The 25259-nt window shown below is 36.1% G+C and overlaps 1 protein-coding gene across 4 annotated transcripts in view; it reads right to left on the bottom strand.

Moving 5' to 3' along the window:
- Positions 1–25259, bottom strand: part of IMMP1L (inner mitochondrial membrane peptidase subunit 1) — a 37380-nt gene that overhangs the window by 7307 nt on the left and 4814 nt on the right. For 2 of the 4 annotated variants that reach the window (XM_076343879.1, XM_076343882.1), the window contains exons 2-4: positions 13042–13179; positions 12141–12229; positions 11086–11212 (exon numbers count right to left, since the gene is read on the bottom strand). In XM_076343879.1, coding sequence (XP_076199994.1) covers positions 11086–11212; positions 12141–12229; positions 13042–13146 — 321 coding nt within the window. In that variant the 5' untranslated portion in view covers positions 13147–13179. Of the gene's footprint in view, positions 1–71; positions 177–820; positions 864–11085; positions 11213–11318; positions 11896–12140; positions 12230–13041; positions 13180–25259 lie in introns of those variants that run through there. The other 2 variants (XM_076343883.1, XM_076343881.1) reach the window with 2 other exon arrangements.

Here is a 25259-nt window from a genome sequence, read left to right on the forward strand (position 1 = left end):
TTAGCATATGCAGCAGCAATTGTTACGTTAGTTGGATATTCATCTTCACTTATTTGCAGCGTACCCACCTAAAGCATTCACTGTGTCCACATCTTACATGAGTTTGTTTTTCAGGTGCGTATTACAATGCAAAGCAGCGTTCTGACCTTTCTGGTGCAAACTCTCCTGTCCAGCATCTACCAGAATTACAAACCATACATCAAACTACTGCAATTTTGAAAGACTATCTCAGCAAATATACAAAAAGGAGAAGCATGAATTGCTATGAAAGGAAGATTTTTTTTTTTTAATTAAGTAAAAAAGCAAACTCGCATTAACATTTCACATTTCTGAAAAAGCGTCACTTCTTGCAACGTGCTGCTGTTTCACACAGAGGACACCACCAGCTCCCCTTCTACTTTACTGGTTCCCATGCTTTCCCACTTGCCCCGATTCACAGGCAGAACATGAAGCTCATCTGTTACTACGTGAAATAAGGACCCACTCATAACACAAGTATATCCAAACACTTCTAGGCCTTCCCGTCTTTCTTCCATGCTCCAAAAGTATAAAAAATAAAATCAAGGGTTTTTGCCACCTGTGGCACATCACTTACTACTTCTAATGCTACTAATAATTACTTGTTTAGACAAGATGTTCATAGTTTGCACTCCAGATAGAACATTTGCAATAAAGTATATTCCTGTATCCTGAAATTCACCGCTTATGGTAACTTTTGTAGCTCTCCATGGAAGGTATGACAGGACCCTATACCTCTAAATTTGTTGTTCAGAGTACTGTCACAATGTATGATTCATCTAGAGATAATACAGTGTAATACCTTTGTATGGTGCCTGTCCATCATCTAGGCACTTCACTACAACCTAGAATTAAGACAAGCAATAAAAATCACATAAATGACATGAAAATGTAAAACCAAATACCAGTGACAGGCCATAATCATTAATTTAAAAAAAAAAAAAAAAGAGTTGTTTACACTCCATTGAAATAAAGGCTAAAGCCAGAATCCTTCAACGGTTTGTGCACCAAGCTATTTCTAGACCAGATCACCGATTTCAGTGGGATTACTCACATTGATTAAAGTTAACTTTGAGTATCAACCTTTGCAGAGTCAGGACCCAATCTGAAACAGCTCAAAGCTATGCAAGCACAGTAGCTGGGAATAAGATAAATTTTTAACCAAAGAAAAAAAAATAACTATGTAAAACTTGTATTTGTAGTAAGAATATATTAATTACACACCAATAGGCTGCTACTGCCAAAATCCCCAAGGCAATGGGAAAGCCACTTAAACTTGACAATTCACAACGTTGCATTTTGCTATGTCCAGGCCTCTGGACATATGGACCTCTTAGACAAAATTAATTGTATCTAAGAAATACAACTGAAATCACAGTTACCATTACTACACACAGAAAGATTGCGAGTACAAAAAATACTGAGAAGAGTGCCAAAAGCATTTAACTTAGGCTGGGCAGCATTTCAGTTCTCCCTTACACATAGGCCAGAACTAAGATGTGAAAGTCTCACAAGCCCAACAACTGAATTTTCAAATAACTAACCAGCGGGTCACATGCAAAACCAGCGATTCCACAGCAGCGCAGGTTCATGCGAAAACAGGCTGCCTCTGATCGTCTGCAGACTACTCTTTGCCTCAGCAACCCTTATGCCTCTGGTTTTGTGCAGATTATCTGAGGATTTATTTCCAAGGAACAGCAGTTCTCAGGCAGAACCGGTTATCTGAGGTGCAGCTTATATGCATGAGAATACAGCACACTGAGCAGACACATGACTCTTCCCCCTTCTCCCCTCCAAGGCTCCGAGGGCTCTAGTACAGGAGCAGATAGACCAGAAGAGCAAGATTATCATTTAGAACAACTGAGCTTGTAGCAGTAGCTTATTCTGTTTCAGATCAGATAAATAAGCATCTTCCACTGCCACAAACCGGCTGAATTTGCAGGGCTGTTGTCATTTACTTAGTGGTATAGTTAAAGTGGCAAAACTGAAGTACAGGTCAGGTATTTGATGCATACTTATTAGCATAAAACATTAATTTACATAAATGGACAGGGGGAATCAACAAAGAATTATATTCTTGTGGTCTTTTCTACATGACGCCAAATTTTGTTCAAGTAATCTCACTAACTTCAAAACCAAGAGATGAGATGCCTGCGCTGCATTAACTGGCATACTAGAAAACTAATATACTGCAAATAAGATTAACGGATTAAATTATCTGCCTCAAAAATACGCCCAAACCCAACTAAATGAAAATAGGCTTTTGTGGTCTGGGTTGGTTTTTTTGTTTTGGTGGGGGTTTTTTTGGTTTGTGATTTTGGGGGACTTTGGGGGGAGGTACTAAAGATGGAGAAATAGGGATTTTTAATAAATAAGTGGAGAATTATAAACATGAATCTCTCGCAATCTCTCCTTTTGGAATTCCAAGCAGTCTGTGTTTGTCAGAGAACATCAGCATGTACAATCAGCTGGGAGTAGATGAAGTTTGAACTTTCGTAAGGTCACAGGTATTCACATCACCTCCAGCAATATCAAAGTTTCAAACTTAAGAACAACTTTAAATCATTCCCATCTTTTCTTTTCAGTTGAGAGGCTTCCTTCTTGAGCTATGATAAGAACTAATCTCAGCGCTGGACAAAAGAATAAAGTCTGCAAATTCTCATCTATCCCTACTAAGATCTATTTAAGTGCCTCCTACTTTGGTACAAGCAACAAATGTAATTGCTTCATGGCCTGCGGGTGTTCATTGAACAAAAGAAGCTTTTGTGAATAAACCACAGGTGTTACCTTTCTTGATTAAAGTGAAATATGATGAAAGAATCTACAATATCAAATGACAAATTTACTAAATACTGATTAAATTGCCTTATTTAAGTAAATTGCATCTAGTTAGGATAAAATATACACCACAGAAATGCGGGAGTTTGTTTTATCACTCTATACTTAAAGTCTCACATAACTATTCCTTAATCCTTTATTTATTAATTCAGAACCAAGAGTGAATAATGCTTAACAGATACTCTTCTTTAATGATCCAGTTGCCCTAGGCACCATTTCTGCAGGCTTATCGTAAATGTTGTTCATATTAAGGTTGCCATCTATATAAAACCCAACAACATTAATTAGCTCAATGTTTTCAAAGTCAGCATAAGCATTTACGTTTCCTTTCTTGTGCTGGAAAAAGCTATGAAATGGTAGCAACCACACTGGAACTTTAACAGTATAGCAGATCTTAAATCAGCATCTTCTAAGTATCACTAAAAGGCTGACTGACCTGGAATTTCATACTTCTTAAAAGAATATAACAGAATGAATTTACCTTAAATTCATAGGTACTTCCGAACAGTTTAGCATTTTCCTTTTATTTATTGAACGGTTTAAGCTGCTTATGAATAAGACATAATGTACTTGGCCCAGTTTGTTTAAATACACATATTAAAAAGAATACACTGTGACCTTGGTCCAGATTATTATGAGAAAAGATGACAATGAAACACTAACAGGTTTTTATACAGAAATTAAATTCACTGTGATGAAATATTTATATTATGAATTCATTCTCTAATATTAAGTCACTGGTTGTTTTAATAGAAAATTTATAAAAAGGTAAGATATGAAGACTCGTCTAGCTTTACGTTTTGAAATTAATTATTAACTAATATTAAAATCACATAACCTTCAATAGTAGCAATGTTAACTCATACTACAAGGAAACTAAAGTATATTAACTTAGATTTGAATTTGTTAGACATTTTTCTCTATCGTGCAAGCATACCAGTTGAGCGTTGTTCTTTAATAAAAATTTGGGGAAGCTGTTACAGTAATCTGTCAAAGCATTCATTGGTTATTTGAATGTTTGGTTTTTAACCATTGTTGCTCCTTCTAAACCTTGTGTAACGCACAAATAGCTGCTGCTGTTCCTGAGCTTGCTTACTTGGAGCTTAAAAGGTTTGATCACTGCACTCACTGCTTTATGGGAAAGGTCACAGAATTTTCACATCAGAAATATCTATGCCAGTCAAATGACGAAAATATATGCTTTCTCTCAGTATCACTTTTTGGCTGTTGCAAAAGTTTTCAACTGTGTTAAATAATAATTCAAACACTTGCACGCGTAGTTTACTTCTACAAATATTCTCATTTAATATTCAGATCTAGAGCATATTGTTAAATATGCTGATCTGAATCAGCCTGAAAAGCTATATATCCAATTTTTAAAATCTCTAGCTGCAACCCTAAATTTAAATTATTAGCCATCATTCCTTTTCTAAAAGTATTATCAGTTAAAATTAAAACCAACTTAAAATTAATAGAATTAATAAAAACTGAGCAAATATTACTGTCGTGAAGAATAATGCGCAGATTTTGCACACGCTTTTTACAACATCCCTCTTTGCATTAAAACAGTGGTTCTCTTTTGAAAACAAAATCACTTTGCTTTAAATAGTGAAAAATTATCGAAGTTTTTTAATCCACTACAGTTTTGAAATTTTCATATTTTATAGATGTTGATAGACCAAAACGTTCAAAAACAGATCTCCTAGCTACATTTAGGAACTCCTGAAAAAAAAATGCAGAATATTTCTGTGATTCATCAGTCCAGACTATTATTAGCTTTCTTGATTTATAGAAGATCAATATTTTGGAAGAAAATACTGATTACAAATCCAGCAAAGATTACTTAGCAGTTTGCATAGACTTCTCTCACAGCAATCATTAAGAAGGATTTGATTGTTTTCTTCTCTGGAAACAGATGATGTAACAGGGTCACCCTAAAGTATAGGTTCGAGAACAAAAAACCTCCGTGTTCAAACCCCAGCTGGAACTTGCTGGTTAAAACACAAAACCCATCACCATCACTGGGATGCCCTGGACAAAGGCATACCTGTACAGAGTGATCTAGCTAATAAGCCTGGTAGCAACAATGACCGATAAATACTCTGAGCAGGGTTAAGGAATCTTAAAAGTATCATCTGCCAGTGCCATCAGGAGCGACCTGAATCTCTGCTAATCAATCTAAGGCCTCAGCTCTGCATGATCTCATCATTTAAGACAGTCGAAAGGCCTTAGCTAGTACGTATAGAGGAGGAAAAAAAAATGAGAGAGGTCCTTCATTCAGATGTGAAGCTGATATAGGCAGAGTAAAACTTGTGCTCAAAATCTTCAGGGAGTCCTTGAGTAGTTGGTTTCATCATCCTGAGCAGCTTCCTAGAAGTTATTACTGAACTTGGAGCAGAGGAATAAGAATCATAAAATCTTGAAGGTTCAAACTGATCTGACCAGTACAGCCAAGACTCTATTCCACACAGGAAAAGCAGCTAGTGCTATAAATTCAGAAATGACTGATCTTGAAAGAACCTTCTCTGAAATCAACAAGGAGATTTCTTTATGGTTTTCCTTCAGGAATGAATTGGCTGAACAGAAGAACCAGGGCAATGTGTCAGAGCCTGGGCAGTGCTCTCCCCCACCCCAGTATAGCTGGCCTGCACTCAAGACCAGCTGATGCAGCGCAGCTGTCTTGTCTCGGTTCAGACTGTGGGGAAGAAAGAGCTGTTTGAGAGAGAGATGCAAGACCTCAGTGGGGAGCTCATTCAGGAGCTGCGTTTAAGCTCAGCCTCTCGCTGCTGTCCCATGCCTGAGCTATGGTGCAGGCATGCCCACGTCTGGCCACCCACCTCCCTGACCCCACAGACATGAGGATAAGCTATGGCGAACGGTACCAGTGCTGTTGTGTCAAGTCATGCCACTCGTATGGTTGTGAAATATCAAAAACAAAACTGCAAAGGTAAAAAGACCAATCCACTTGAGCAAAGGAAACCCTGGAAATACTGGAAAGTAGATTGATAAAATTCTTTGTGTTTCTTTTCCCTTGAATAATTTAGTTTTGATAAATCAGAATTTTGATTTAAAATTACTTCTCAGAAAATTCAAGATTAGTTCTAGTCAAGAACTCTCTGCACTGGGATATAGAGGGATCTGCAAACCAAACAAATCTGCAAACTAATCAAGTAGTCCAAATCAGTTCTCCCTTCCTACCAGACATTTAGAGTAACTTTCAAGCCTCTAGAACACTAGAACTAAGGAGAAGAAGAAAGAGTAAGAAAGATATTTTCCTTCCTCCTGACCGGCAACTATTAAAACTTAGATTAATGAAATAATAAACCATGAGTGTAAACTAGCTATTAAGATACTAAGGACAAAGGAAAGAGAACCAGTGTTTTGAGAATTTTATTTTTAAGTGCTATTGAGGATATTTTAAAGAGACCATCCAATGGTATTGAGCGCTCTGAAATATCAAACCACTTTTCAGTGTCTTCTGTTGAGCATCCAAAATCTGTAGTACTGTCTAGTGATTAAGATACTGTGTTGTTTAACATTACATTATTCTTAGTACCCACGTAATATTCTTACTGCGTTTGACAAGGACTGTTTAAGAGTTAATAGTGCTGCATAAGACCACTTCTCTGATCTGCAAACACAGTAAGATGCATTATCTTCAGAATTATGTTAGCTCTAGAGTTAACCACAGGATGAAGAGATGCCATCTCCGCAATGAGCCTCATTTTAGCACAAGGTAAACATACTTCCTCCACATCAGCTAGTCTCAGAGCATTAGTGGTGCGTTGTGATTGATTACCAGCAGAGTGTTGCTGAGATATGGATTTATATCTCAGCTTTTTATCACTATGACTTGCAAAAGGCAGTTCCTTATTTACAGACTCTAGCTGTATTAAGTGACATTATTAGGTACTACTTTTGTTTAAGCAACACAAAGGCTTACCATATTGGTGGTTTATGACATACAAGCTGTTTTAATCTGATGACTTACCCCTCACTTTTTCAATTTGTAAATAAGAGCTGCAGCACAAGAACATATGGTACTAAAGAAATTAAAGCTAAAGTAAATGGCATTAAAACAAATTCAAATATAACAATAGGATACTCAATCTGAATTATAAACCTGGATCTGTATTAAGACTTTTAAAAACAGGAAATAAAAACCTAAATATGAAAATTAACCTTTCAGGTGTTTTTTTTAAAGACCACTTCAGGGGTTTACTGTCATTGAGTAATTTCCTTATTAACCCTCATTACTTAGATCTTATAGTTAAATGAGTAAATAATAAAGAAATTTTTTAATAATTGAAACTAGGTCTGAATACCACATTACTAAGAATTAGTTGTTTACCTTTTTAACTTTTGGGTTCATACCACATTGCTTCTGATACAGTAGAAGTATGTTATTCATTCTTAAATGTTTATTACAGTAAATACACTTGCTTATATCTATAAACATCATCATTGAACACAAAACCAAAAAAGAGCCCAGCAAAACTGCTAGCCTAATGCTCATATTCCATATCAAATATCAATAAAAAGGCAATGAAAAGAAAAATTACATTTTCCTAACTTTGTAATACTATAGCAGCTTACTCAAAAAGGGAATTTCATTACACTTTTCATATAAATAGGAAGACTTCCCTCATTATTATTCTGCAGATAAGCTCCAACCTCTAGCATATGAAGCATCATGTACCATAAAGGCTCCAAAGTAAAGATGTTCCTTATGTACTTACATTTTAATTTAAGCACGTGCTCAATTTATACCCATCAATTTGATATGTGGGATTAGTTCCATCAGCTTGTAATCCAACAATGACTTCAAAGACAGTTTTTTGGTACAGCCTTACACTTAGTGCACTCTGACAAAAATATTTTTTTCTCATATAATGTATTACTTCGGCTAAGCAGAGCAGCAAAAGTATTTTTATACCACTATGCAGACTTACACATAACTACCACTGCTACACTGCATTTCTACTCAACTGAACTATCTCTTTTCAGAAAAACTTATTCAACTTATTGAATGATTTTTTTATTTTTCGTTTTTATTATAGCTTGGAAGGTTGGTTTGTTGTTTTTTGGAGTTTTTTAATCTACAGGTATCTACGTGGTTGTTTGCAGCAATAAAGTATCTCATCTGTGTAATTTTACAGAGAGCAAATTGTAAACAGAGTTCTCCATTCTCCTATCTATATATATAAGCCATCCTGAGAAGTATATTCATGAATGAAACAGGCTTGGAAGCAGGATCCAATTTTAGCATTCTCTTAGGCTTCAGAGTAAGAATCATATATGATAGTGCTTCTAAGCACAAAAATCCCTAACTTAAAATCTGTAAAATATGCCAACACTAAAATTGACACAGTCTATGCAGACTAAGCACAATTCCTACTAACATGACTATAAGGATTCTCCACTGGGGCAACAAGAGAAGCAGCTGCTTAGAGGTGGTTTCACTCTCAGCTGTGTTAAGTATGTTGTACTGCCATTATTCTGACACCTGCAGTAACTGGCTAACTCATAATACCTACCCATTAGGTGGCAAACACCGGCAAAGAATGAAGCAGGGGTTCATACTACATAATTTGGTAATATTTCTGGCATCTGATACTTTGTATTTACCGTACTGTAATAAGTTTGCAAACATGACGGTAACTATTCTATCACTCCCCAAACAGGAGACAAGTTAGTCAAGGAAAGCTGAGCAGTTCACTGTAATAAAAACAAAACAATCCTCTGACCTGACACACTTTGGAGTCACTGCATTCAAGTATGACTCAAGAGATTTCTCATTTTAAAAAAAGCAGCTACTAGTCTAATATAAACAACAAAACTCATGGCAATTTCTAGGCTTTGCTCACTTAAAGAGTGCCTGCAATTGTACCTTTCTCTGGCAGCCAGACACCCCGGGCAGCACTTCTGGCCATTTGGGATCCTAGCCAAGGCCTTTCCTCAGTTTCAACAATCTTTTTTTCAAAAACCCAACTCAGGTTAATTCTTCTTAAGGAAGTAGCAACAAAAGAAATAGCCGGTTCTCTGTACCTCTGATGCTGCTATTTGCTTTGAAGAATCTTGTGTTTGAATTAAGAGAAAAAGTGCATAGCACAGTGATTCACTAAAATAAGGAATCTGATTAGACAATTACCTAAACACAGACACGTATCACTTTTCCCCTCCCCAACAAGAACAATTTACTTAGTGAATAATTCAGTGTATGTTATGAGCATAAAGCGCAGATATCTATGTTGAGAATATACTCTTCTGTAAAGGAAGCGTCTCCTGAACAGATGGAAAGATCTACCTCTTCAACAACCACTAAAGACAGGAGGAAAACAGATATGCACTAACAAACGAAAGCATTTCCATTTAGATCGTTTCTCCCCCTAGATACAAGTAATGATGTAAGAACTAAGCACGCTTGCACGTCACTTTGCTGTATTTCCACACATTAGCCTTTATGAAAAACATACACAGGAAAACAGGAAGTGGACTCTGCACTCCTCCTCCTCTCATTCTCCTTACATTTTGTATTAAAATTGAAGACGAGAAATCTTGCACCTAGGGCAGAAATTGTTCTGCTGGATAGTCATTTGATTAGCTCAGGGTTCCCAGAAAGGCTGACATCCTGTTAAATACAAATCCTTCCTCAACTTCCTTTTCAAGACTAAGACAAGGGAGGAACAAGATGCTCAGAGAAACTCAGTTTGCGTCTTCTGTCAGCATACACAGAATTCAGGTTTCCATTTCAGGTCATTCTGCTCTGGGAAATTCATATTTCATCTAAATTACTACTCCCATAGGAGCTAGACAATTTCTTCAACTTGGTAAGAAAGGTGGGTTGGGGTTCTTTGGGGGTTTTTTTTAGTTTTTTCCTTGGTTAAACAGTAACACAATTTGATTTATGGAAAAACCAAATGCTCTGTCCTCCCCTTCAAAACTAACAGAGAACGAGTGCCTTCTTTCTGTCCACGAGTGACAGAAGTGTAAATAGAAGTTGCAGTGGTACTGGCACTTGATCGGAACGGCAGATTAGGGGCAGGTGCCTGAAATGTCTTCCCTCAACACTGGAGTGGAAGACACAACAACTTCAACCCCTCAGAACAGGGTATGAATCATATCCTTGCTTTCTGGTCCTAGGTCTTGACTAAATCCAGACACCTGAATCTAGACACAATGTTGACAGAATTTTGCCGCTGATTTTAGTAAGGTCAGACTCCACTTCAGCTGCTTGATACAAATGAAGCAATGGTACCTGAAGGCACGCTGGTGAAGTTGGCTGTCTTCATGGTAGCTAAACTCTCAAAGGATTTATCATAAACAGTAGCTGGCTGCAAGGAGTGTTCCATAAAATTCTCCACCTTCACAGCACAGGACTTCAGCTATGGGCCAGATGGTAATTCTTCTCATTCTAATTGTGAGGATGAAGTGGATATGAAAAGGCAGAGTATCTTTCTTTTAAGATTCAAAACACGTGTGCAAAATCTGATGTCTCCACAAGGTGCTAACAGAGGTAATGGTCAAACATGCTTTTGGGAAAAAAACCTACATTTTTCTGTGATCATGATTTCTGATGATTTTTCTAATGATAGCCTAAAAAGAAGTTGCTGAAAACATCTTGTCACAAATTTTTCCAAACGTTTGTTAAGTCTATCTGCGTAAGGACAAGTAAGCGTTCAGAATATTTTTTCCTTTTTATTTCATCTTGTTACCTGACTTTTTGGACAAGTTAGGAAAACTACTACTTTTCCAACCGTATTCAGAAAAATTAAAATATTGTTACATTGAAATACAGAGATACACTAAAGTATAATTTTGAAAGCAAAATCCTCAAAGCTATTGCAGAGACAAAATTTTCACTTCTTAATGTTTAAAATATAGAAACAGTTTTGCCTTAAGACCAAGCCCTTGAGTCTGCCATCTGTACTGCACTTTATGCAGAGAATTTTAGAGTATTCTTGCAGGGAAGAAGACCTAAGCAAAGGGCAGAGCAAAAATATCATCTGCCTATACTTCCTACAAAGTGACAAAAGACATTGAGAAAGCTTGCCATAAACAAGAGTTCACAAATTACAACATTTTACTGTACATATACAAGAAAGAAAGAATAATTTATGAACGTCGTACTTTATGATTTATGATGTACTCAAATATTGCAAATCCTTTACAGACTACCAGGCCTACTTAAGTAATCATTAATTTACAAAGCAAGAAACTAATACTTACATAGCTGTGACTCTTAAGGAAATCTGAAGGGTTGCTTGTGCAGACTTTATCCCCTTCCAAGCCAATTACTCTTTTACAGATATTTGATTTGGGGTCATTTGGGCTTTTCACAATTACAATATCTCCTCTGAGAGGAAAAAACAGAAACAAAAAACAAATAGAAGAACTCTGTACAAACTATTTGGCTTGAATACATGTGTATCAATGTGTATACTCCAAAAATATTCACGTACATTAAAGATACTTCCTTCTGCTGAAAATTCTTGTCTACAATTTTGGTTTCTTCAGTTTTACTCAGGGTGTAATTTTTCACGCAGTTTTTAAAGTACATTTGGAGAGATTCTTTGTTATTTATATAATTTATGAAACATTTAAGACTACCTTTTAATTGCCAATGCTCTGATGAAATGAATGCCATTTTCCTTGATCCTGTTGCTACATGAATATGGAACAGAACAGATTCCACGTTCCTAAATGTTATTGAAGTTCCATTGGAAGAATAACATTTGGTCAAATGTCTAATCTGAGTTTGTAAGACCTTATAATATTACTTTTGCCTCCTGATCATATACATTAGAATGTACAGTGAAACAGTACACAACAAAATGGGCGAGGGCCTTGAGCCTACTGTGGTCTACAACAGTAATAAAATGACATTTGATAAACGGTACTTACACCATTTGGTCACTTTCCTAACAACCTATCTGAGCACAGCAATACCTACAGCTTGGTTGGCAAGTGAGACAAAACTGCTTAGAGAAAAGTTACAGTCACACAATAGAACTGTTTTAGGGAAAAAAATGGGAGTTTTTCCATTTTTTGGACAAAGCTGTAAAAGTGACATAGACTATATCCTAAACAAATTCTGACAAGTTGTTCAATGGGCTGTATGTCTTGATTACTTTAACTCCCATCAGACACAATGGGAGGAGATTTATGAAAAATTACAATTTAGAAGCAGAAGACTCTACGAAAAATAAAGGACGGATAGAACGTGGTTATTGACAAGCTCTGGCAAACGGAATGTAAAATCTAGTCTCAACAAAGGAGCATACTTTCGAATGCAATAAAAGTGGCGGCTAAGGTTCTCCGAAAAGACAATATCAGAATTTTGAATGGTTGGTTCCATTGAAGGTCCAGAACACTGCAAATTAAAAATAAATGAGAAAAAATTACTATTTCCAATTACTTTTATCTAAAATACATTAATATTCAAATTATTTGCTAATAAATTAGAAAAGGTGTAATGTAAAGAACAACTAAAAACATGAGATCCTCCAGGGGACATCTGATACAATTAAAAGGTGAGGACAGCCTCCATAGCACCTGTAACTGTGTTACAGCTCCGTATTCACTCAGGATTAGTCCTCAACTGCGCTAGGTGCTACGAGCCCTTACAGATTTATTTCAGCACCTAATCTGCAGGAAATTATTTGGAGCAGTGCTCTGAGCTCTACCAGCTTGCCCCTTTCTTCAGCCTCTGTAAAAGAGAAGCATCACCGGAGCTTCAAGAGCAGCTCACAGCCAAAATCCACTACATCCAGCAGCAGTATCTGCTAGGTTTAGAAACCGGGGTGGGTGGGACACACAACAGGACACAGCATAAAACATCCAGAAATCTGCCCAGAGTTGGAAACAAGAGCATTTCTTATGGCATTATTAGTGACTCCAGTCTTTCTGAAAGAACGTACTCTGCAAAATGCTTAATCACAGTTTCCCGTTTGCTTCAGTGACGCCTCAAGCAGTCACTTGGCAAGAAATACAAACGCCTGAAGTAGAAATAACTTTCATAAAAGGCTGGACCTGCCTCCAAAAAAATGAGCATTTACTAAACACACTTTGAAAAAGCTTGAAAAAAAAATAATGAAGAAACCTGAAATATTAGCATTATTACATATAACAACTTCAGTATTATAGTTTTATTTTCTTTTAAATGTCATGAAAATGAAAAGTTACCACAACAATTCCTCCAAGGTACTCAAAGGCACAATGCGCTATGCAGCCATATTGCACAGTATACCCAAGAAATCGAAAGGTTTTTCCTAGGACATTGCGAAGCATGGTACAATGTTACGTCGTTCAGCTGGTTCTAGTCTATAGTAAAACAGAAGAATATCATTCATTTGATAAAAAACCACCTAACATTTACAAAACTACTTTTGTATCTAACAACTGATGGACAATATTTTTAAAAAAAGAACAGTGAATAAAAACAACAAATAATCAGATATATCTGAGGAGATGAACATAGTTTAAACTGAAATGCCATCAAGAAGTCTTTAGTTTACTACACAGACACCTCCATGTGTACAATCAATTGACCCCCCTCACCAGCTTATTAGTAAGATTCAGTTGAGTAGGAGCTGAAACAAAAAAAAAAAACACCAACAAAACAACCTTTGGCAAACTAGAGTAATTAATGGGAGAGAATTGTGTCAGTGCTCTCCGCTGACTCAGCTGGGCTTCTTTTACCCAAGACTGCAGACAGGCTAACCTGCCACATGTCTAAATATCTGGAACAGTTAGGAGGACGCCCTCCCCTCCACTAGGCTGAATGGAATCTGGAAAGCTGTAATCATACCTTTAATGCAGGCTTTGACTTCCTGACTGGACCACATACTGTAACTCAGATGCAGTTATTTATTAAGTAACACTTGACAGTTGTTTTAATCACGTGAAGACAGTGCAACTTAAATCACTGTTTTTCTTCAAGCACTAGTATTTAAAACTGGACACTCAACAGCAAAACAGAGAAACATCAAACCATCTGAAGTGATCTGAAGATATTTCACAACTGAAATTACATTCACAGAAAACTGGAGTAATCAAGTAGTCAACCGAAACTTTAAAAGCAACCTGACAATCAAATGAAAATAGGCTTGAAGAACTAGACAAAATTAAGGATAATGGAGTCCTGAATGGCTTGCCTAAATATGACTAGAAAAAGAATAGAGCTGTTGATAGGAATTCTGGAGGTTTTGCAAAGCTTTCCTTTGACTAGATTTCCATTACCAAAACAGTTGCCTATAAAAATAAGGCATTAGGTCTTTCTGCTCTCAGTTACAGTACAGCAGCATAAGTTCTGTAGCATATGAAAGGATTCTGTAAATATCTTCTGATCCCCTCCCCCAAATATTTGTCAAACTGACAACTAATTGTAATTATTGCAATGTTAATCTAACTAATATGCTTCCTTACACCAATTTTTAAGAGTTTTTTTAATATCAGTATTTCTATGTAAGGAAGTGGAAAACATACTGAAGTAACTGAAGCAAGTCTTACATTCTGCAAGAAACCTGTCCCCCTTAAACTGAGTATCAGCTTTATCATGAATTAAAACCACAGCAAGATTTCCCTCATTTACTAAGATGGGTCAATATAGCCTGAAGTAATGACCTCCCCTTCTATATTTCATGACATTTTGCTATTTAAACGCAGGCATTTAAAAGTGCACAGCTTTACTTGCACAACTCTCTCTAGAAGTTAATGGGAATTTTGCCTGAATACAGTCAAGTGGCTTTTGTTCTTTGCATTTAGTATTTATTTATAAAGAAAAAAAAGACAACCACTCTTGGGGGAAAATGTTCTCTGCCAAGCTCACTTCCTTGTTCCAAAAAAAGATGTACTTGCCTTTTTTTTTAAAAAACAAAAAATCTCCAGAATAAAGCCACTTAAACCAATCTGTGATTCACCATCCTTAATATTAGCTAACGAGTTTCACAGTAATGAACCAAAATACAACAGAAAGCAGAAAAGTCTTGAATTGTTTCATTAGCACGTGCAGCACCCAGCACACTGCAGGACAGCCTGTAGAAACTGAAACAGCTTCGCTGTAAGAGAAATGCACTTTCAGCAGAATTTATTCTGGAGAGCCAGAAAAGTGGTTTGCTCTTCTCAACCCAGTACACTATGAAAAGCATGGACCAACTCCTTGCTCTCAGGGCCAGAAACACTGTGAGCCCAGAAGTGTGTTACAGGTGATACAAGGAAGACAGAGTGACAGCAGATCAAATAGAGCTGCACAACTAGTGTGAATTAATGACCACAACTATCTTCTGAGAGAAGTACATCATCAATACTTCTTAAGAGCATCTGCTAGAAAGGCAGCCTCACGTTGCTTCTCAGACAGAAAAATACTGCACAGCCATCCTGTATTTCAGATCCATGCTATTCAGAAATGTTATATTAATAGATTAAGACAGTATAGAATTCAGGCACCTGTGGATATTACAGGTAAAAAGGAATTGTATAAACAGTGCATTACATTGACCAAAGTAGGTAGATATTGTTGATTGCTCCAAATGGAATGGTAACGACAGACTCATTAAGAGAAAAGGTAAACTTCTCATGTCAACAGCTATCAGGCTATAACTAAAATAATTTTTTATTATGAAACTACAAACAACTGCTATATGTCTCTGAAAATAAGTTTCAAACCAATTGCAACTGATTTTCTGTTGGACTCTGGATGACACGTACTTACCAATAGTTACACTGAACACATTCATTTCTCATTGATGTCTGAGTAACTCTGAATTAGGAGGGATAGGTTTGTAAATTATTCAAGGAAACACAGGGTTCAGAGTGAGCCTTACCTACTGCTAGAGCTGTCATGGTATAAAACTAACCACGAGGATAGAACATGAGTGAAGAGGTCTCAAATTTTGTTCCCAGTCCTCTTAAAATAAACTCTTAGCCCCCAAGACATGGATTTCACCAGTCCCAGTTTATAAACGTGGCACAATGGATTTTTTTTTAAATGCTCAGGCTTATTAGATGTTCATGATAATGATGAAAAAATTCTTAGCTCTTATATAAGGCTTTATTACTACTCAAGAAAGTTAATTTCAAATTAAGGCATACATAGCACCTAGATTGTACACAGTTTGAACCTAACAAGATAACTTCGGAGGACTGGGGGTTTTGCTTTTAAACATTAAGGTTCATCTTTAGACATCTAATGTTCATTCCATAGAATAACTACAATCCTGGAAGTTTCCATTTTAAGTAACAACTTCTAGTTAATAAGTGAATGGTTGTAGTAAGAGTAAGCTCAGTCAAAAAAAACCCAAACAAACCAACTCTAGTTTATTAAAACAATCCCACAGAACATTTATCTTACAATTGCTCTAGCATCAGTAAAATACAATTGTTTTCTCAGACAACTATTTATCGGTACATTTTTAAACAATGCCATATTGTCAATCACAAGAAGGTAAATAGCAGAACGTTTTCCTACATCACACAATTAATTGTAATACAAAGTGCTGTGAGCAGGCAACTCCACCAGATACAGCATAAGACCATTAAGCACAGTAAAACAAATTATTTAAGTCACAGGCTGCTTGAAAACTTAATGGATCTGTTGTATAAACATCCTTACCGCAGAATTAATGGCATAAAACCTGTTGTAATTACTTCCAGGTATTACCTACTATCATATAGTAGGTAGCTGAAAATTTTATACTGAAATAGACATTGTTTTTATACCGAACATAGTCATTGATTAAAAAAGACTACACATCCATATTTATCACGTAGAATACAATTTGGTTATTTTAAAAGAACTGTATAGTTTATTCCCTGCAGCAAGTAAAATGCAAAATGTAATTACTATTATCTTCTGTTCCCTTTTCCTTACATAGCCTATGCCTTCATAATTTGATTTTTTTTTTGTTTGTTTACAAAATTAATCACAGCTAGCAGGGTGGAAATCACTTTGAGCCTCATGAATGACATCCAAGAGATGGGAAAGGATTAGTTCTCAGTTGCTGCCAGTTATAGCACCAGGTGGCTTTTTCTGCAGTGAAGGTGTTACCGATAATCCCATTACATTGGTACTAAATCTTGCAGACATCAAAATTATCACCAAGGTTCCTTTTCATCCCATCCTTTCCAAATGACTGGAAGTCGCTTCACCTGAAAGAAGTCAAATCCACATGCAGCTGCTGTTTTAGCAGCCAGCGGACTCCCCGAGAATGCCAATCGTGATCCAATTTCGCTGCGCTGGTGGCCCCCTATTCCCTGTCCAATAATACATCTGTTAAAAAATCCTACAGCTACAAATCAAGTTTAATCCTACCAGGGACCTCATGTTGGTCTTGTCTTCCAAAAAGGCAGCAGGTTTTGCCGTCTATCTCTGCTCGTGTCTGGGGAATACTCTTTAAATCCCAGCCCTACTTAGAAGAATAAGCTAAGGATCACAAAACATGACCTCAAAAACCCTGATATGACTATATTCTGACCCAGAGGCATTCATTCTAGGTGAAGATTAGAACTTTGCATAATAAGATTACACAGCAAGTGAATGATATCAAGGGACTATCCATATGCAGCCGCCTGGTTTTCTATAGACAGCCTGTGCTCTGCAATATGCAGTGCAGACGAAACAGAGCTTGGTCTTTCTAGCTGAAATAAAATAGATTCACATAAATTAGTTAGCCATTTCCAGATTCCTAAATCCCCTATTACATCTTTTATTGACAGCTCCTGTGAGGATGGCACAAATGGTATTCTCTTTGTATTCTTTGCTTCTTTAACAATCACACTGAGGGAAATGTACATAGGTTGTCTAGAAATTAACATCTTGTTTGCTGTAATCTTGAATTACAATTAACTGTGTACATAATAAAATCAGGAAATCAATGAGCAGATTTATCATTTCCAGATAACCAATGGCATTGTGTAAGACAGTTTAACATATGGTGCCAAAAATTTAAATACAGGAAAATCAAAGTTGCAGCCAATGAAAGTGTGGCTAAACAAATTATTGGACTTGATATCAAATAGATTTTTCACTGTAATAAATTTCCAGTCACATTTGCTTTATATAATGCTTCCTAATTCTGAATTTTCACTGAATATTTAGTGATAGTTTATCAGTTTTTCCTTAGCTAACAGAAACTCCCCTCCTAACATTCTCCGCTTCTAACCAGACACCTTTCTTCACAGAAGGTAATCCCATAACTTGAACCATCTCTTTCCCAAAGAGTTACTCAGAGTATTACTTTAAGAAAAATCCAAAAACCCTAAACAAAAACACCCCTGCACACTGACTAGGCTATTTAAATATTTATGTTTGAACTGTTATTTATATTAAACTATTATTTTAAAATTTCTGCATGAAATTAATGTTACATGTGCTAGAATAATGAAAGCTGTGTATCATGTTTATTGGGAAAGATTCTTCCCATATCAGATACATAACTTAATAAATATAAAATGTTTAAAATATTCTAATTATAATCTGAGGATTCCAAATATCTAAAGCAAAACAAGGAACAATTTTCAAAAGGTCTTTCCATGCAGGGGGGCAGGCAGAACTTGATTTTTATTTCTAACTCTTGGTTTTCTCTAGAAAAAACACTGGATTCGGTCTGGCAAATCTGAAAAAGCTTTATGATATTCTGGAAGAGAAGATTATTTTTCCCCATTATCTCTACTAGGCACTGACAGTTTGTCTCCAACAAGTGCTCCTTCATCTACTTATCTCAAGCTGACAAGGAGCTCAATCCTGTAAACATAAATTCACATAATGCAATCCTCTGGTGTTAAACAACTAGAGACTACCTACATAAGAATGAGCAATTTTTCAAAACAGATTTCAAGTAGTTCTCACTGGTTCTGTTTACCTTTGGGAAGCAACTCCTAACCATCCCACAACCCTGTACAAAACGCTGTATTAATGGTGAGATGCATTCCAGGGCTTCTATCTTCCTCTGCAGCAATATACACCCATCTTTGCTGAACAGCGAAATCCAAATAGCTGAGCATAGCTGAGCAAAGGCATGGTTGTACATGGCAAGTCTGAGCCTCTGAGGGATGCTGAAATATTCACTTAACAGTTTCCTGTAACAATGTCAAAGTTAGGACAAACGCCAAAGGTCTGACAGACAGCACAGCCACTTCCCTGGTGACTGAGAAAAATACACCATGTCTATGTGACAAGGGTCAAATAACTATATTCTGAGCTATATGCGTTTATCTTAAATTTGAAAAAATTCACTTGAGACAGACATGTAAACATTTGAAATTAATTTTAATTAACTAAGACAAAGAGTTACAAGTCCAATTTTCACATTAGGCACTTAAAATCTACGACTCTACAGAAACTAAAGTTGTCCACGGCTCACATGTCCCCTGCACCTCCCAGTGCTGACGCACCTTCTAGAAGTATGCAGGTATTTTTGGAAATACTGCTCAAAGCAGTGAACAGAAGAGGGGCAAATAATTCCCCTGTGCACTGACAAGTAAAAAGGCTGTTTACTTAAAATATTTGTCATTACAAAGAGGATTGCTTGCTGGTAAAAAAACCAAAACCAACAACAACACCACAAACAGAAAACCCTCCCCATAAAACAAAGCAACCTATTTATGTACACCATCAGCAGGACCGTTTAGAAAGAAATACAAGTGTCTTAATTTTATCCCCAGTGTTAGTCTCGGATTAGAATGCCATCATTGAAGAGTACTCCATAGTGGTTTATGAACACAGAAATCACAGAGTATGAGATCTTAACACAAATAGTAAATCAAAGCTATTATTAAACATCTAAAAAATACAAAAGCAAAAAACAAGACCAGTTTTAGCACTGTCAGAAAATATAACAACAACAACAAAGAATCCTTCTGTATATTCTTCACCAGTACTTCCCAGTTACAAGCATCATCTTCTAAGGAAATATCTTATGCATACTCTGCATTAAAAAAAAGTGTTAAAAAACAGGAGAAAGGAAACAGTCAGACAAAAGTGAGCTCAGTATTTACATTTTCAAGTTACCTGAACAGAAGAAAAATGCAAATCAAGTGCTTGTCACTGCTATTATTCTACAAAAATTTTGACGGCTTTCTCAAAATCTTTTTTAGTTATGAAGTTCTAAATACACACATGTACATAGATTCAACTACTTATTTTTTCATAGCATGAATTGTATTTCATGTGAGTTTATGCAGTAAAAAAACCTGTAATCAGTACTTTTTCTCATTGCTCAATAAAATTTTATCAGTTATTTCTGAGCTGTTTTATGTATAAAACACAAGTTCTGTAAGTTCTTCTCCACTTACAGATACAAGTATTAAAAAAAAGTTCCAAACATCAATAGATGAGTGCAATGATATTCAGTCTAAGTTAATCCCCAGACATCCAAATCCATGAATAAAAATTCATCAGTTTTAAATACACTGAGCCTATTAAGCAAGAACAAAAGCATATGCACAAAAGAGCTTTTAATATATTTCAAAGCCCACAAGAGCCATGGTCTCATTAAAATTATAAATTACACAAACATGGAATAAAGATTCAAACTGCAGTGCAGCTAAGCAGATTACAGAAAACCCCGCGTTCCATATGATAACACACCATGGCCCTCCCAGATGGGGGCTTGGAACAAAAAGGCCATCACTGCAGCTAGGGAAAACCTCCTTGTGATCTCTGGTTTCTGTTCAGCAGATGACAGCCAAATAATATGTTGATTATTCTGTTTGTGCTGCTAAGCTTGTAAGATGGAATAAAAGCGATATGATCTATTGTGAACTCAATGCTAATGTGCTGCTCCCCTCATAAATAATATACTGAATTTATTCTGAAACTATCTTTTTATCTGAGTTCCAGGTTTCAAATGCATGAACTAAAATAAAAAGCCAGTATAAACTATTATTTAATTTGATGGTTTAAAGTAAAAGATACAGCTGACACAGTAATAAGTGAGAAAACTGACTACTTAGTGAATCAAGTAAGTAGAGGTGCCTTTCTCAAAATTAGCAAATGATTATATGCTGAGGTGCAGAGTACCTGCAAGACGCTGAGCACACTCCAGCCCCACAAACTGCATTGTCACTAATACCAAACAGATCACCAAAAAGGGCCTATACAGCTTATTTTACCACAGGTAACCACCCCAAATCCAAATTTCAAATGAGGACACAAGTACTTGTAAAACAGAAAAATAGTTATCACTAATATCACATGTCCCTGACTGAACCGCTTTCTTAAAAACTGTTTAAGTTTTTAATAAGTGATCAGGTTTTATTTCATCTAAGTTTACTAATTTGACTTGCCCTTTCTTTCATAATACACTGCCTTTTTAAAAGGAAGAACAGTGACTGGTCATACAGCTCCTTTCACAAATATTGTGTACGTGCTGAGAAGACTGATGATCTTCCTACAATTTAATGTTTGTGAATTTTAGGTCTTTCATGCCAGAAATGTTAAAAATTCTAGGAAAAAAAAAATCAAGACCAAACACTGCTTCACACTTTTTGGACCAATGGAAGCACAGTTGATAGAGAACTGGTGGAAACGTGCAGCTCCAGGAGTGTGCAACAGCTTTCTCAGAAACATAAAAATGTATTTAAAGGAAGCTCAATTACCTTTCTTCCTTTGATAGGGACACAGAGACAGCTCTAATTCACAGAAATAATGAAAATATGGAAACTGAAAAGATACTAGAATCAAGTACGTGTTAAGTCTTAGGACTAAAAATTCAGATAAATTACTTCCTGCAGAATGAGTCCCCCACTGCAATGAAATAACGCATACACTTATTTTCATACAAAAACAAGATGGGACCTTGAAACAATTAGTGAAGCTTACATTTACACTAGCAACCGCAACCTTAAGTCTGTCCCATTTACAATACAGTGTTGAAGTTACTCTGCAGTTACCAGTTACAGTATTGTTATTTCTATGACCTTGCTATTTCAGTTTCCCTCAATCTGTTTTAGTTTCTACAACTTTATATATTAATTTTTTCTTTTCATTTTACATACATTATCTCATGCAAAATAGTACCTGGGGGAAAAAAATGGGAGCAGCCATGCAACTCAAGCACCTTCTTATAACACATTTGTATTTCTATAACCAAAACTGTTTTCATATTCTTATGGAAGTCATATAATAAAAAGGTTTCAACAATAAAACAAACTTTTCCAGCTACTGTCACAGCACTAACATCTAAGCTAGCAAAAGCTAACTCAAGTCAATGCAAACTTCAATGCATTACTGAGTAGATAGTAACTTGTCTTGAGTAGATAGTAACTTGAGAATCACAAAGGTGGTTCTCAAACTCTGAAGCAGAAGGGAGCTAGCTTGCTTAGGCAGCCCTACTCCTAGATACATGCTCCTGAAATGGGATTTCAGCAAATACAGCGGTTTTGGCATGGAACTGGCAGGCTCAGTATAGGAGGTGGAAGAAGCTGAATCCATTGAGATAAAGAATAATGAAAGTTTGCTAAAATACAGCTTGGCTACAAAAAGGCCAGATATTCAGTGTTTTCTGCTTTTTTTTTCAACACAATATTATTCCAAATGTGGAACAATATAAGTTTTCTTAAATAGCCAGTAGTGGATCTGGCTTTTCATATTTAAAGTAAGTTTTACTAGATTGCTTGCTTGTGTTTTACCTAACTTTATAATTCACACTGAAAAATCTAAATTTTAATTCTTGCCTACTTAAAGTCCAAAATGCCTCTTTTCTTCATCTACTTCTCAATGACCTAATTAGTTTACCATTCTAAACAAGTTCTTACAACAGTCACATCTTTTGAAAAGCAAGCAAGACTTCTGTCTCTGTGCTCAGAAAAGGTATAGTAACACAGCTCTACAGAATTATTTACAGCAGCACATCTTGGTTCATCCCCCACTCCATGGATGGTCATGGTGCTGTGAAACTAGATGGAAGTCCATCAAATACATCTGAATGTTCCTATGACTCTGCAGTACCTTGTCCTCAGCAAAACCTGAGGGTTGTACACTTTTGTGAAGCCACTGATGAACATCACTACTTGGGAAAGCCAGAAGTAGCGTCATCCTGAGCCGGGTCAGTAACTGTATCACTGTTCACAGTGCTATATAAATTACTACATCTAGCTCCTTCTAACACATCTATATGCATTTCAGCTCAACCACTGCTCTTTTGCATGTCTTTATCAGACATGCAAAGATTGAGTAGTTCATACATCTAAGACAGAATGGGCAATAAGGGGGGGAAACTGCTTGTTAGAGGATGCTACACTATCTGAAGTTACTTCCACACTGGCAGTGGCTGAATAACCAAGCTAGCATTAACCTACCTGTCTGGAGCATCTACGGAAGTCACAATGATCAGAATACATCGTTGGCCAGTACACTGGAAAGGTGAGGTTGCAAGTTTGTGGGACTCACCAAGAAGTCACATCCTTACATGTAAGCACATTGGCAAAGATTCCCAGCTTTGCTATCATTGAGGTTTTTAGATCTATTTTCAATTAACTGCCAGTTCATCATTCTACCCCAGAGCAGCAACTTTCTGAATCTCACCTAGCATGCCTGTCATTACTTCAACTGATGCCAGAGCCAGTTGTTGAAAGCTAATCCAAAAAAGTGTGTCAGCAATACAGATTCTACACTTCAGCACAGTAGTCAGAAGTTACCTGTAAGCATAAGAACAGTTAACAATAACATTTCCTTTATATAAGAGGGGAGGTCAGACAGGTGGGGCTGTGCAACTAGAAAACTTACGACCCAGATTTTGTTTATTTTTAAATTCAGAAACTACTGCAGAAGTACTTCTTGTTGAAACATTACTGTTTGGTTTTGGCTAACAGTAGAAGAGAGGGAAAATTCTTTTTAAAAATATTTCAGCAAGCAGAGATAAGCTACAATTTTAAAATAATTCTGAAGGTGATCGGTTAAATCTTTTCTGGCCATGGGCAGGCCTCAAGTGCTCTGCCAAAGCATTTCGCAGGTTTCAGGTCTCACAATATTGCAGAGATGATGGACAAAAAAGCTAAATCCAAAAAGAGAGTGCCTTCTATAAAATCCCACAATGTAGGTGAGGAGCAAACATTGCCTGTATTCCAGCACCTGTTGATACTGTAGATTTGTAATGGAAATAACATTTGGAATTGGTTATTTGGAATAATGCCTTTGAAGACTAAAAGCACTAACAGCTTAGCAGAAAACATAACACTTTTTTGAAATCCAAAATGTGCCAATTCTTAACCTTTGTAATACCAGCATATCAGGAAAAAAATGCTATAGCAACTATAAATTACTTTCAATGATATGTATTTTTACAGATATGCAGTGAATCTTAGGCTCTAAAAGCACATGTAATATAAGCTATTTTGGACTCTTGCATAAACTGCACTAATATAAGTTACATTAAAAAAAGTCACAGCTATTAAACCTTTCCTTTCCATAAATCGTAATTACCTACATTATTTACCTGGCTTTAGAAGTGACTATTTAATGAAATATGTGCAATCAGATACAATCGGAAGACAAAAATGAAGACTCAAAATATCAAAGCATTTAAATTATGTTTTTCCAGTTGAAACACAGTTTACTCCTCACCTCTTCCACTGACATACTGAACTGACAAACTGTTTTATTCTTTGAGGGCAGCCATTTGTATTCAATATGAAAGAGATTTCTGGATGTTAAGCATCTGAAAAGGCTAGAATCAATCTACCTTAATTTCTAGTTTTTAATCCTGAAGTAAGCTTTATACAGACATGGAACCCAGTATGGAAAAATATTACAGAATATCAAAAGCCATAATACAAATAATACTCCTTTTCTAGTTGTTGTGGGTTCCCCCCCCCCCTTGCTTTTAGTCCTATCCTACAAGTATTTTTAAATTAATGATTTTTTTTAAAAAAAAAAAGAATTCTTTTATGATAAACAAAAGGAAAATAATCTCTATGAAATACACCACTAATCTGTATGACGCTTATTAAGACAGTACATTCAACTTACAACTCATTTTCAATATTACTGTTCTGCAAGTTTCAGTAATACTATACATTTTTATAATCTGAAATTAGAGAAACATTTAAATAACTTTTAATGAGTTAGTAAACCATTGTCTTCAGCACATACCACTGTAGCTCATGTCTCTTAATTTATTTGCTTCTATTTTAAAAGAGGTGTTCAAATTTGACACAGGTTCAAATTTTTATTGCTGTCATTCAGTATACCCACAGGGATGCATTTAGGTAACATCCAGAGGCTTTCTGAAGAAAATCATATCGTGTTTTATATAATATCATACAACTGGTATGTCTTAAACCCTCCCACTAATCCTCGCGTTTTCCATGGACTGACTGGATAAGTAGTCTTTAAGCTTTTTCATACTGAAAAAAACCCAGGTCTTTCGGTGTCAGAACTTCCAGGATTAAACATTCTTTCCAGT

This window comes from Aptenodytes patagonicus, chromosome 7, assembly GCF_965638725.1.
Source record: "Aptenodytes patagonicus chromosome 7, bAptPat1.pri.cur, whole genome shotgun sequence".
NCBI classification, from domain to species: domain Eukaryota; kingdom Metazoa; phylum Chordata; class Aves; order Sphenisciformes; family Spheniscidae; genus Aptenodytes; species Aptenodytes patagonicus.